At 60.6% G+C, this 11921-nt stretch overlaps 3 protein-coding genes across 4 annotated transcripts; 2 read left to right on the top strand and 1 right to left on the bottom strand.

Annotated features, from left to right (window-relative positions):
- Positions 1 to 164: 164 nt before the first annotated feature.
- PGAM1 (phosphoglycerate mutase 1) lies at positions 165 to 2832 on the top strand. The gene is made up of 4 exons (XM_058810287.1): positions 165 to 459; positions 815 to 1089; positions 1588 to 1768; positions 1862 to 2832. Exons 1-4 carry the CDS (start codon positions 165 to 167, stop codon positions 2029 to 2031), a joined length of 921 nt encoding a protein of 306 aa, XP_058666270.1. The 3' UTR covers positions 2032 to 2832.
- Positions 2833 to 3383: 551 nt separating this feature from the next.
- Positions 3384 to 5573, bottom strand: EXOSC1 (exosome component 1). The gene is made up of 8 exons (XM_058810234.1): positions 5543 to 5573; positions 5230 to 5345; positions 5004 to 5078; positions 4346 to 4434; positions 4100 to 4133; positions 3932 to 3982; positions 3769 to 3853; positions 3384 to 3632 (listed from the first exon to the last, which is right to left on the bottom strand). Exons 1-8 carry the CDS (start codon positions 5571 to 5573, stop codon positions 3526 to 3528), a joined length of 588 nt encoding a protein of 195 aa, XP_058666217.1. The 3' UTR covers positions 3384 to 3525.
- Positions 5574 to 7975: 2402 nt separating this feature from the next.
- Positions 7976 to 11735, top strand: ZDHHC16 (zinc finger DHHC-type palmitoyltransferase 16). Of its 2 annotated transcripts, XM_058810232.1 has the most exons (10): positions 7976 to 8196; positions 8396 to 8590; positions 8778 to 8866; positions 9076 to 9104; positions 9309 to 9442; positions 9663 to 9710; positions 10284 to 10369; positions 10641 to 10764; positions 10836 to 10906; positions 11244 to 11735. In XM_058810232.1, the coding sequence occupies exons 1-10, from the start codon at positions 7978 to 7980 to the stop codon at positions 11356 to 11358; spliced, it is 1110 nt and encodes a 369-aa protein (XP_058666215.1). In that variant the 5' UTR covers positions 7976 to 7977; the 3' UTR covers positions 11359 to 11735. The 2 variants fall into 2 exon arrangements, with proteins under 2 accessions (XP_058666215.1, XP_058666216.1); XM_058810233.1 differs by lacking the exon at positions 9663 to 9710.
- Positions 11736 to 11921: the final 186 nt, after the last annotated feature.

Here is an 11921-nt window from a genome sequence, read left to right as displayed (position 1 = left end):
CAAGAGCCCACCAGACATCCCCGTGCCCGAGTCGCGGCCCTGTGAAACCGCTCAGACCCAGCCCGTAGCCCCGGCCGAGAAGTCACGTGTTACGTATTACTGAGTATCGTGACGTCACGGTGACGCCACGCCCTGAAGGTCGCACCGCCCTTCGCGGCCGCGCCATGTGGTACGTGCGCCTCCGCCTCGCGCGCGTTCAGCGCATGCGCCTCCCCCTTCCCACGGGCGGCGCGCGGGGCGGGGCGGGGCCGAGCGGGGGCGTTAATCGCGCGCGGCAGCGGCGTGAGGAGCAGCGCGCCCCGGTCCCTCCGCCCGCCATGGCCGCCGCATACCGGCTCGTCCTCGTCCGCCACGGCGAGAGTGCCTGGAACCTCGAGAACCGCTTCAGCGGGTGGTACGACGCCGACCTCAGCCCCGCCGGGCAGCAGGAGGCGCGGCGCGGTGGCGAGGCCCTTCGAGGTACCGGTGGACCAAGGAGGGGGTGCTGGCCAAGAGGGGGGTCGCGGGGAACGGGATGCGGCCTAATGCGGCAACATTGAGCCTGACGGTGCTGGTTTGGGGCTCTCCGATGCTGGGCGAGGGCCTCCAGTGTCGGGTCGGGGGTTCAGTGCTGCTGGGAGAGTCGTAGGTACCGCAGTGTGTTGGTTCTCCGGTACCGGTCGCGTCCTGGCCGCCGCCGCTTTCTGTAAAGACGAGGACGCGATCGGTACCGGTGCGGTGAGGCCGCCGCCCTTGCCCTTTTCACCGATTGCATAAGGCCGGCCACTCACCTTCCTGGTCTTCCCCCGCCTCCCCCTTTCCCCGTATTTTCTAGATGCCGGCTATGAGTTCGACATCTGCTTCACGTCGGTACAAAAACGAGCGATCCGTACTCTCTGGACTGTACTGGATGCCATTGATCAGATGTGGTTGCCCGTTATCCGGACCTGGCGCCTAAATGAGAGGCATTATGGAGCTCTCACGGGTTTGAACAAGGCTGAGACAGCAGCGAAGCACGGTGAGGCGCAGGTCAAGATCTGGAGGCGCTCCTATGACATCCCTCCGCCTCCCATGCAGTCTGACCACCCCTTCTACAGCACTATTGCAAAGGTAAGATCTATTGCTCTTTTACTGCCTTGCTAAGAGTCTCTTGAAAGTTACCTACAGCATGGCCTAGCTTCCTGTATAAGGTCTCCTGTGTCTCTGTTGTGTTATCTGGGGCTGTTTTGCATGGAGATGGTAGACTTCAGGCTGAATTTATCCTGCTTCCTTCCTGTGGAGTTGAACCCCTGGGCATTGTACAGATAGATCCAAAGAAGAGGGCACAATATCTCTGTTAATCATTAGTGCCATGACCCATTCATGAATGTTTGATCTGATTTCTTTGCCCAGATAGGCAATGTATGACTTTTCCCAGGAGGGCTCATGGCCCTGTGGCTTGTTGTAGCCCCAAACCTCAACGATACTTTCTTGCTTCCACACCTGGCTTTGCTTACAAGTAGTGAGTCCTCGGGTAGAGAATCTGGGGGAGAGACAGAATCTTGCCACCTTCTTCCCACGCTGGCGGGGGGGCACTGGGCTGCTGTGTGAGCGTGGCTGTTCTCCCAGGATCGCCGCTATGCCGACCTGACAGAGGACCAGCTGCCAGCGTGTGAGAGCTTGAAGGACACCATTGCCCGGGCTCTGCCTTTCTGGAATGAGGAGATCGTCCCACAGATCAAAGAGGGCAAACGAGTCCTCATTGCTGCTCATGGCAATAGCTTGCGTGGGATTGTCAAGCACCTGGAAGGTAGGTCACCCCTGAGGGGCATCCCAGGGACCTCTCCTTCCCCAGCTGCCACTGTGGGAAGGTGCAAGAGTGACGGCACTGCTGTGTTTGCAGGCATGTCAGAAGAGGCCATCATGGAGCTGAACCTGCCCACTGGCATCCCCATTGTCTACGAGCTGGACAAGAACCTGAAACCTGTCAAGCCCATGCAGTTCCTGGGGGATGAGGAGACCGTGCGCAAGGCCATGGAGGCCGTTGCTGCTCAGGGCAAGGCCAAGAAGTGAGGGCAGGCAGCAGAGCACCACGTAGTAGAGCCCCCTGCCATCCCCCACCCCTCTGTTCACACCCCCACAGTTGTAGGAACTCGGAGCTGTGGAGCTGGAGGCGCTCCCCACGGTTAGGCCCATTCCCTCAGAGCAGGCTCTCCTCTGCAGATAGCCTGGGGGCTCCGGGCCGAGGGCTGGACATGGAGGTCTGGTGTGAAAGGGAGTCCTGTCTGCCTGGCAGTGACCCCACACCTGTCTATGCTGTGATCCCAACCCTCAGACCCTGTCTGCAGAGGGAGAGGCCAAGCAATCCCTTGCCATGCCAGGCTCCTCCTTTGCTTTGCATCCCTGGCAGCTCTCATCACCTGTTTACTGTAGTTTTGTCACTTTAGTCCTCCTGGGAGCAGTGAGGCGAGTGCAGTGCTGGCAGTGACCAAGGTGGGTACCCCATCCCCTCGTGGGTGCGTGGCACAGTGACTAGGATGCCACTGGAAGGTTGTGTTTTGGTGCATGTGGTACAGCACCCCAGGGTGGTGCTCACGACTCTGGGCCCAGCTCTGCCAGCCCCTGCTTTAACTATACTGCCTTCAGACAAGGGTGAGGGAGGGAGCCTGTTGCCTGGAGGTCTGTGTCTGCACCATGCTCATCCTGCTGGTGAAGCAGGTGCTGTTGTGTCCCACCCCTCATGTGTGTACGTGGCCTGTCACTGTGGCCTCCCCCCTGCCGGTGTCGTGAGCCTGGGCTTGCACAGGATCAGTGTAACTGTCCAACCATAGCAGCTGTCTTGTTCCAGTTCAATAAAGGAGTAATGCGCAATAAGGAAGTGTCCATGTGTCTCTGGGCCACGTGGGCTCCGTGCTGCCAGCACGTGCACATGCAGCAGTCACTGCTGGGCACGCACATGAGCCTGCAGAAGCTGTGCCACGCACAAGGAGCAAAGCTTAGCTCTGCAATCTCTGCCCGACAGGGTGATACCCTGCCAGGCTCTGGTTTTTGGGCTCTGTGTGTGCCACACCCTTGTTCCAAAGGGCAGGGCATGCACCATGCACGTGTGGCCTGAGGAGATAATGTCCCCAGGCTGTTCTCAGCCACAGCCCACTAGTTAGTGGTTTGCTGAGACAGGCTTTGCTCCAAGCTTGACTCCAGTGTGGGGAAACCACTGGTGAGGTGAGTGCCCAGCACAGCCGACCCAGTGCTCTGTGCTGTTCATGTCACACTATCACTCCCCTTCACCAGCACTGAAAATGTGCTTCCTTCTGCCCCTGGTGCTGTGGAAGCTGTTCCCTCAGCTGCTGTGCTGCAGGAGCCAGACCAGAGTGCTGTAGATAGCCCTGGTTCCCACACTGACTGTAAAGAACAAAGCAAGAAGCTCTCAAAAAAAATTTATTATCCATAAGTAGCAAACCTGTCCTTGCCAGTGGAGGCCTGGCTGAAGCCGTGAAGAGGGTGGGAGCCCAGGGGCTGCTCTGGCTCCACAGGCCCCAGTGCTGCAGCCCCCTGCCCCCTGGGGTGTTATGTCTGCAGGAACTGGGGCTGCACCCGGGCCACCTTCCGGAACTCCTTGGTGTGTGTCCGTGGGCACTGCATCTCGCACCAGCTGATGGGCACCATCTGCACCCCTGGGGACACAACATGTCAGGGCTGCTCCTTCCCAAACTTGCACTCCTCCATGTGGAGAGGGAGGCAGCTGCATCAGCTGCCCTAAGGCAGGGATGAGGCAGCACTGTTTTATCCCAAACCCGTCTCTGTCGCTACCTGCCTCACTGCGTGCCACCACCACGCCCAGCTCGTTCTCTGCTGTGCTCAGCAGGTAGTTGGACTGTGCATCCCCCAGGGAGATCTGGTTGGACAGAGGTTAAGGGAAAGACTTCCACAGGGGAGCTTGAGCCAACCCACTGTCCCTGAGGGGGAAGGATACAACTTTGGCCAGGACGATGTCACTGGGGCGGAAGCTCTTGTACACTTCTACCTGCGCAGGAGAGAGCAGGCAATGCCACACAGCGCCAGGCTGCTGTCAGTGGGGGCCCCACAGGCAGAACCCTGGGGGCAACGGGTATGGAACAGTTCCTGGCAGTGCCTCACTGACCTTATCCTTCTCTGTGGCTCGGATATCTTCTTTCCTGAAAAAGGAGATGGAGGGATCTGAGTGCCAATGAGCACAGACAACTCAACAGCCTGTGGCAGAAGCTGTCCCAGCCTCCCTGGGCACTCAGCAGGACCTGCTGGACACCAGCCCAGTGCTCAGGGCAGAGCTCCAGCTCAGGGCAGCCAGCTGCACTGCCCACCACAGCCTTCCTCCCCCTAAAGGGAGGGGATCTAACCTTTTCCCTACCGTATGGTGCCTCGGAAGGTGGATTTCAGCGGCGTGGAGCCAACATACAGGATGTGGACCTTGGCAAAGCGAGAGTTAATACTGCAGACCTGCATGTAGGAAAAGGGGACTCAGTGGTCCAGGCAGGGAAAGGGCAAGGAGCAGGCAGGGCTGCATGGGGAGCTCAGGTCTCACTTGGCCTCCTCCACCCTGTGACCAAGCAATGGTGGGACACCTGGCAGCAAGCCAGGTGAGGAAGATTATACTTGTGCAATTCGAGGCACCAGAATAAGGCTGAGACCTGCAGTGATCCCAGTCCCTCTCCTGCCACCAGGAACATAAGAAAACTAATCCCTGGTCTGTGTCATCCTTCCTACAAGCTGCTTGAGGCACTGATCTGCATGCTCCCTGCCCCAGAAAGAGTTATGGAAGGAGAGCAAAGCCTCCCCTCAAGCCCACCTCAGTCTCAGGGGAGGTGTCCCTCATGCCAATACTCACTTTGTGAGTGAGGGACTCAAGTGAGCCCCTGGGCTGCCCCTGCCCTGGTGGGAGTTGTACAGAGGGGACTAAGAAGCTCAAGGACTCCTCACCCCACCCTATCCGTGTGCAGGAACGAAGCTCAGTAGGAGACAGAGCCGAGGCCCATGCAGTTTGTTAATGCAGCGCTCCAGTGCCCCACCTTGCATGTCACCACAGCCCCCACGTTGGGCAGGAGCTGGGACTCGCTGTCTCTCACCACCGACACCACGGGCAGCTGCAGGGCAAGACACGAGGGTCAGCACAGGATCACCAGCCGAACCCCATCGGAGCCCGATATTCCATCGCAGCCCATCAGGGAAGCTGTACAGCCTGGGCACACAGCACTCAGCCCTGGGGAGGAGCAGCCGTGCCGCGGCCGCGCTCACCTCGTTGTCCTCATTCTTTCTCTCCAGACAGCCCGCCAGCGAGGAGAAGATGAAGCCATGACGAGTGTAGGTGCCGCTGCCAGCCGTGGCCTCCTCCGTGCTGCACAGTCGCTCACCTACGACACAGGGGCTCAGGGGCTGCCGGGGACCCGGGCCCGACCGCCCCGGGCACAGCGCTCGCTCCCAGCCGGCCTAGTGCGGGGCATCCCCGGGACAAACTCCCCCGCACTGCCTCGTCCCCTGCTCCTCTCCTAAGCCACCGCGTCCCCTTCCCGGGCAGTAGCAGCCCCAGCCCCAGGAGCCCCGCACTCACCAGGGACGCAGTAGCGTGCGGGAGGCGCCATGCCCGCTGCCGACAGGGCATCACCAGAAAGCCCTCACCCTATTGGTTCCAGACTTCAATGCTGCTCTGTAAGCGTCTCGGCTATTGGTTCTCGCCTACCCGACGTGAGGCATGCTGGGATCTGTAGTCCGGTGACGGCAGCCAGTGCTCCCGGCATGCCGCGCGCGGGCGCTGCCCGTGGGCCGGCGGGGCCCGGGCATGGAGGCGGCGGGCGGCGGGCCCAGGTCGGCGGCGCCGGGTGGGGGTGTCAGGGCCTTGCCAGAGGCTCTGGGCTTGTGGGGGCTGTGGCTGCCGTGGGGCTGGGCGCGCTGGGCGGCGATACAGAGGCGCCTGGGGCGGGGAGCGCGGGGGCTGGGAGGCGATGGGGGATGCTCTGTGTGCTGTGGGGCAGGAGGGGCCTGTGCGGAGCTGGGAGGCCGTGGGGTCTGTGGCGTCTGTGGCCATGGAGTCTGTGGGGTCTGTGGCCATGGGGTGCGCTTGGGATGGGAGGCAGCGGGGAATGCTGCTAGTCTGGAGGGGCCGGGATGCTGCGGGGCAGGGAGAGCCGGGGTTTCGGGGCTCGACGCGGTGGGGCTGCAGGCGTGGGCAGCCTCTGAGCATGGGGCTGAATGGCGGAGAGTGTCCTGGCGCTGTGGGGCTGGGTGCTGCTGAGCCGGGGAGCCGGGCGCTGTGGAGCCACCGGAGGGTGCCACAGGGCTGCGCCTGGGTGCCCGGCCCTGGCAGGGGAAGGCCTCCTCTTTGCCTGGGGTGGGGCCAAATGCAAGGATCCCCACCCCTCGGCTGTGAGGTTGGCAGTGCTCTTGTCTGTGCTGGGGGCTGCTGTCCCATTCCCCTGGGCTCGGTGCCCCGTGGGGATGTGGGGACAGCCATGGACAGGGCGAGGGCTGGATCCCAGTGCCCGGCTGGGCAGGGGAAAGTTTCTTGACTCTACTGGAGCCTCATCTCTGTGGTTGTGCTGCTGTCTTCAGGCAGCTGCCTGGGGACAGTGGGTCTTGCTCTGGAGCAGGCTGGCTGCCTCCCCTGTGGGTTCCCTGCCCAGCAGCTGCCACTGTTGTAGGTGAGGAAGCTTCTCGGGGGGCAGGAAGGCACTGTGTCTTTGGAGGAAAGGGCTGACCTCAACACCCGCTTCTGGCAGTATTTTGTCTTTTACCACACTGACAGCACAGGGATGTGCACCAAAAACCTGCATGTCAGGAAGCTGTTGCTCCACTTTGCACCTGCTGAGTGTCAAAGAAAAGCTCTTGGCAAACCAAAGGAGAAATGTGGAGAAAAGGGTGATGCAGGCGTTTGCATATCCCACCTCTCCCATACCAGGGCAGGAGCCATGCCTGTGACCTGGAATGGGTTGCTGGGTCTGGGGTCCTCATATCCAGCACATCCCAACCTTGGGGTCACTCCTCAGGCAGGGTGGGGGAGAGCCCTGTCTCCTTTAGGCTCTGGATGCTGCAGCTTCTGCCCTCACCCTCCCTGCTGCTCCCCAGGGGCTGTGTTGGTGGGCAGAGCAGTGCAGAGAGACGATCCTGCTGGAGGGACTCTGAGCTCTGGCACCAGAGCCTGGCACCAGGCCAGGGCGAGTGCTTGGCCCAGGCTCAAAACGTGCCTTGGCAGGACCCTGGGGCAGCCTTGCTGCTTAATATTGATGGGTATTGCCTGCACGGGTGCCTGGGGGCCCCAGCCCTGCAGATCGTTTTCCCGTGTGCTGGGCCAGATCGGGTTCCTCGTCACTCCCCGCAAAGCTCGCAGGCAGGACAAGGGGCTCAGCAGGCAGGGGACCACTGGCCATGGGCTGTTCCTGGGCCTCTCATTTGCTGGTGCGTGGCACTGTTCGAGGATGCAGGCGAGGAGAAAGAGGAAGTGTTGGGACTCTTGGAGTGAGGTTGGGGGAGCAGCCTCTGCAACTTGGTCCAGAAGTTGAGGTGAAGGGAAGTAGCATCCTTCACTTTAGGGAGGAACTAGGGGAGGAGGGGTAATCCTTTACTGGCTCCTCCACGTTTTCCTTGTGCGAATTCCTCTGTTCATGAACATGTTGGGAAGGGCTGAAATCATCCCTGGAAATGGCCCAGCATCCTGGATGTTCATGCCTTCTCTGGTTTCCTTTGAGTCAGACTCTCCGTGTCACTCCCCCGGCCTCCTCCCCGCTGGGAAAGACGAGATGGGACCAGAGAGCACCTGAGCCCAGATGCTGAGGGGCCTGTGCCCCCTGCTCCGTGCAGAGAGACATCCCGGCGACAGCGGCCCCGCAGCCTGCGGGAGCTCAGCTTCTCCAGCTCGGCATCCTCGGCGGCTCAGGGGGCTGCACTGCCGGCACCAGCGCGTCAGGGACGGCCAGGCAGCAGGGTGGCCTGCCCACGCCCAGCTCCTGTCCCCCCAGGCGTGGTGTGGCAGGGATGAGGAGCCGGCAGCGGATGTTTGCCGCCGTGATGCGTCTGCTGCTCAAGTGCCTGCGGCTGGGGCGGCGGCGGCGCTTCAGGCTGCTGCGGCAGCTGGAGCAGCTGTGGCACTACGGGCACCTCTGCCTCCGCTCCCTGCTCTACAACTCCTTCACCAACGGCGATGTGGTGCTTGACTCTCTCTTCGAGCCGGTCTACTGGCTGGTGGACCATGTCACCCGATGGTTTGGTGTGGTGAGTCCCCCTCTGGGGCAGGGTGCACGTGGTGCTGGGGCAACAGGCTCAGGGCTGCCTGTGCTTCAGGCAGGAAGTGAGCTGGGACCTCAGTGTGTGGTTCGGATTGGTTTCCTCTGGCTCTGTCCTGGCCGTGCCTCTTCCCGGGCAGCAAGGGACAGGTGCTGCCCATTCCAGTGACCAGGTCCCTTTCCTGTAGGTGTTTGTGGCACTGGTGATTGGGCTGACGAGCTCTATTGTGGCCATCGTGTACATCTGCCTGCTGCCCCTCATCCTGCAGACCTACACACCTGCCTGGATATGCTGGCACCTCGCCTATGGACACTGGAACCTCATCATGATTGTCTTCCACTACTACATGGCTATCACCACTTCACCTGGGCACCCACCACAGGTGGGGCACCAAGGGAGCTGCAGATGGTCACTGGGAACAGCCTGGTGACGTTGTTGCAGGATGCCTTTAAACTGGGGAAGCTGGCCTGGGCAGCGCAGAGTGGGGAGGCAGTGGGGCAGCACAGAGGAGAGCAGGAGTGTGAGATGCAGGATTTAAGATGCACAAATCTCTTCTGACCTGTGCACAGGCCAAGAACGACCTCACTGGTGTGTCCATCTGCAGGAAATGCATTGCCCCTAAGCCAGCTCGCACCCATCACTGCAGCATCTGCAACAGGTAGGACACCCTCCCTCTGCCTGGGGCAGCCTTTGGAACCCCGTTCCTCACCCCCTGCCTGCCCCAGTATGAGACAGGGGCCCTTCTCCTCTGCTCTGCCCCCTCCTTGTCCTGTCACTTGTAGCCTGCAGGGCTGGGGGGTGCCTGTCCCCTCCCAAGCACACCCCTTGCGCTGGCTCTGACACTGGCACTTGTCTGCTCTCTCCCAGGTGTGTGCTGAAGATGGACCACCACTGCCGTATCCTTCTGCAGTACTAACCAGTGGCACACTTCTGGGGGGAACCAGCACTGCTTCCCCCTTCTCTCCCAGTCCCTTCTCTTGAGGAGACAGCCAGCATAGGAATGGGTGATGGGAGCAGGGCCCAGAAGAACTGCCCTGGTCCATGGGCTGGGTTTGAACCCATGGTCTGTCACAGTTATGTACCCTTAACCCCAGAGGCAGCCTGGCTAAACAACTGTGTGGGCCACTACAACCACCGCTACTTCTTCTCTTTCTGCCTGTTCATGACCATGGGCTGCATTTACTGCAGCGTCAGCGGCTGGGACATGTTCCGGGATGCCTACGCAGCCATTGAGGTGAGCAGCTTCTCCTGCCACACACCAAGACTGCCTGGCTGCCCCAGGCTGAGCTTGCAGAGCAAGGCTGGGCCAGCCCCAGCCATATAGTGACTGTGCTTCCCCTCTTCCTCCTCCTGCAAGGCCCCCAGCAGCTCTGGTCCTGTGGGGTGTGAGGGGAAGGGTCCCTGTCCCGCTCCTCTGAGACACATAACTGGTGCCCTGTTTTCCGTCCCCCTAGAGAATGAAACTGCTTGAGAAGGAGAGACTGCAGGTGGCTGCCAACCAGGTGGGACATCCCTGCCCCCCAGCTGCTCCAGGCAGTGTGGAGCAGAGCTGCTGTGCAGGCTGGGTCCTGCTTGGGACTCCGTTCTCAAGGAGCACCCCACATCAGAACCAGCCCCCATGTTCATCTCACATGTCAGAGAGCTGGGGCTGGTCAGGCAGCTCTGCTGTGGACAATGCCTCCAGCAGCTTGGGGTCTGCCTCTGCACCCAGCTTCCAGGAGCTTGGGTTGGTGACAGCTTCTTGGCATGCTCAGGCCATGGTCTCCTGGTGAAGCTGCAGCACTACATACACATCTGTCCATGACCACCAGCTGCAGTGTCCTGACCAGGCCCTTGGCTGCTCCCTGCCCCCTTACCTCCAGCCCACTGTTCCTCACACGTGTGCCAGCTCTGGGTGTCTGTCTGTCTGTCTGTCTAGTGGCTATCCCAGCTGCCTCCCCCTCACCTTGGCTGTTGCATTAGTTCCAGCTGCAGTCCTTTCTTGCTGTCCAAGAAGGGGAAGGGTGCAGAGATCCCTGTCTGGCTTCAAGCTCTAAAGCAGTTTGGGTAATCCTCCCCATCTGGTCCTTTTTCAGACATACTACCAGACCCCACCACCCACCTTCACCTTCCGCCAGAGAGCTTTCCACAAGAGTGTGGTCTACCTCTGGGTCCTGTGCAGGTGAGGGGGCCCAGGGGCTGGGGAAAACAGAATGAAGCCTGTGACACTGCTTGCCATCTGCCTGCCTGTAGCTGGGCTTGCTCACTCTAGCACAGAGTTTGCTGCCCTGCCACCCTTTGGGCCACAGAGAAGGAGAGTTTTGTCTCGGTCGCAGGAGATTAGACAAGCTGACCCACTTGTGCAGCTGTGGGGAGGCAGCCTCAGCCCCCACCAGCTGCAGTGCCAGGGAAGGAAGGCCTGTGTTCCACCTGCTGTCCCTTGTCATACCTAGCTCGGTGGCACTGGCCCTGGGTGCCCTGACGCTGTGGCATGCTGCCCTCATTACTCGCGGGGAAACGAGCATCGAGCGGCACATCAACAGAAAGGAGAGGCAGAGACTGCAGAAGAAAGGCAAGGTGAGCAGAGCCCACAGCACGGGGGCGGCTGGGGCAGAGCCAGACGTGATGTGCCTCTCCCTGTCCTGCAGGTCTTCAGGAACCCCTACAGTTACGGCAGCTGGGATAACTGGAAGGTGTTCCTCGGTGTGGATGTGCCAAGGTAAAATCCTGGGGAAGCCCCTGCCTGAGAAGGTGGTGGCTCAGCAGCCCTTGGGGTGTAGGGACAACAGGGGCTCTCCTGGGGCTGCTGGGGGAGAGGACAACAGTGAACATTGATCCCACACTGCACTGGGCTTTGTAAGGTGTGGAAGATGTGGACGTCATTGGCCTTGTGCCTCAGGAGCCCTGTCTGGTGACAAGGTGGCCTGCCCAGCACACCTTTGCCAAGAGAATCTGAGCTGAGGAGCTCAGCAATTGTGGCAGCTCAGGATATGGCTTCTCAGAGCTGAGAAGCACCAAGACTTCACCTTTTGGCTGTGGCCTCACTTTCCCCACAGGCACTGGCTCACCCGTGTCCTGCTGCCCTCTCCTCACCTGCCCCACGGGACAGGCCTGAGCTGGGACCTGCCTCCGTGCGTGACGGACCAACGCGCGCCACTCCTGGCAATCTGAGGCCCTCTGCTCTGGAAATCCCTTCCTGCCGGCAGGGGAACCCACTCCACCACTGCAGCTTCCTTTGGCCAAAGTGCCTGGCAGAAGGCTGGCACATATCACTGACTGGAGCCAGGGCCATGGGGAACTCTTATGGACAGTGTTGGTGCCTGGACACCTGCCCTCTTGGCTCTTGGTGGCTGCAGGCAGCCCAGGGGCGAGGTGGCAGAGCTGCTGTTTCCTGTTCCAGCTGGATGGTGCTGGCCCTCATCAGCACAGGTACGGGCCAGCATTGGCCCAGCTCAGCTCTCTGAAGGGCTGGGCACAGAGGATGGCACCCCCAAGTGCTCCCCGGGGAGTCTTTTTAGGACCATCTACTAAATACTGTTTTTTTTTAAGGGAGTCTGTTTTTGTTATCTTGTGGGGGACATGGACTTCTGGGGATGGGAGAAGAGGGACAACAATGTTAAAAGAAGAGGAAGGGTCTATAACCACCAGGATCTTAAGCAGCTGAACACACAGAAGAGCACTGAGGACCCAGCCCGAGCTGCATGGAGACCCTCAGAGCATTATCAAAACAGATA

This window comes from Ammospiza caudacuta, chromosome 9 (genome assembly GCF_027887145.1).
Source record: "Ammospiza caudacuta isolate bAmmCau1 chromosome 9, bAmmCau1.pri, whole genome shotgun sequence".
In the NCBI taxonomy this organism is placed as follows: Eukaryota; Metazoa; Chordata; class Aves; order Passeriformes; family Passerellidae; genus Ammospiza; species Ammospiza caudacuta.
Note: the sequence above shows the minus strand (reverse complement) of the source record. Positions and strands in the feature narration are given on the sequence as shown.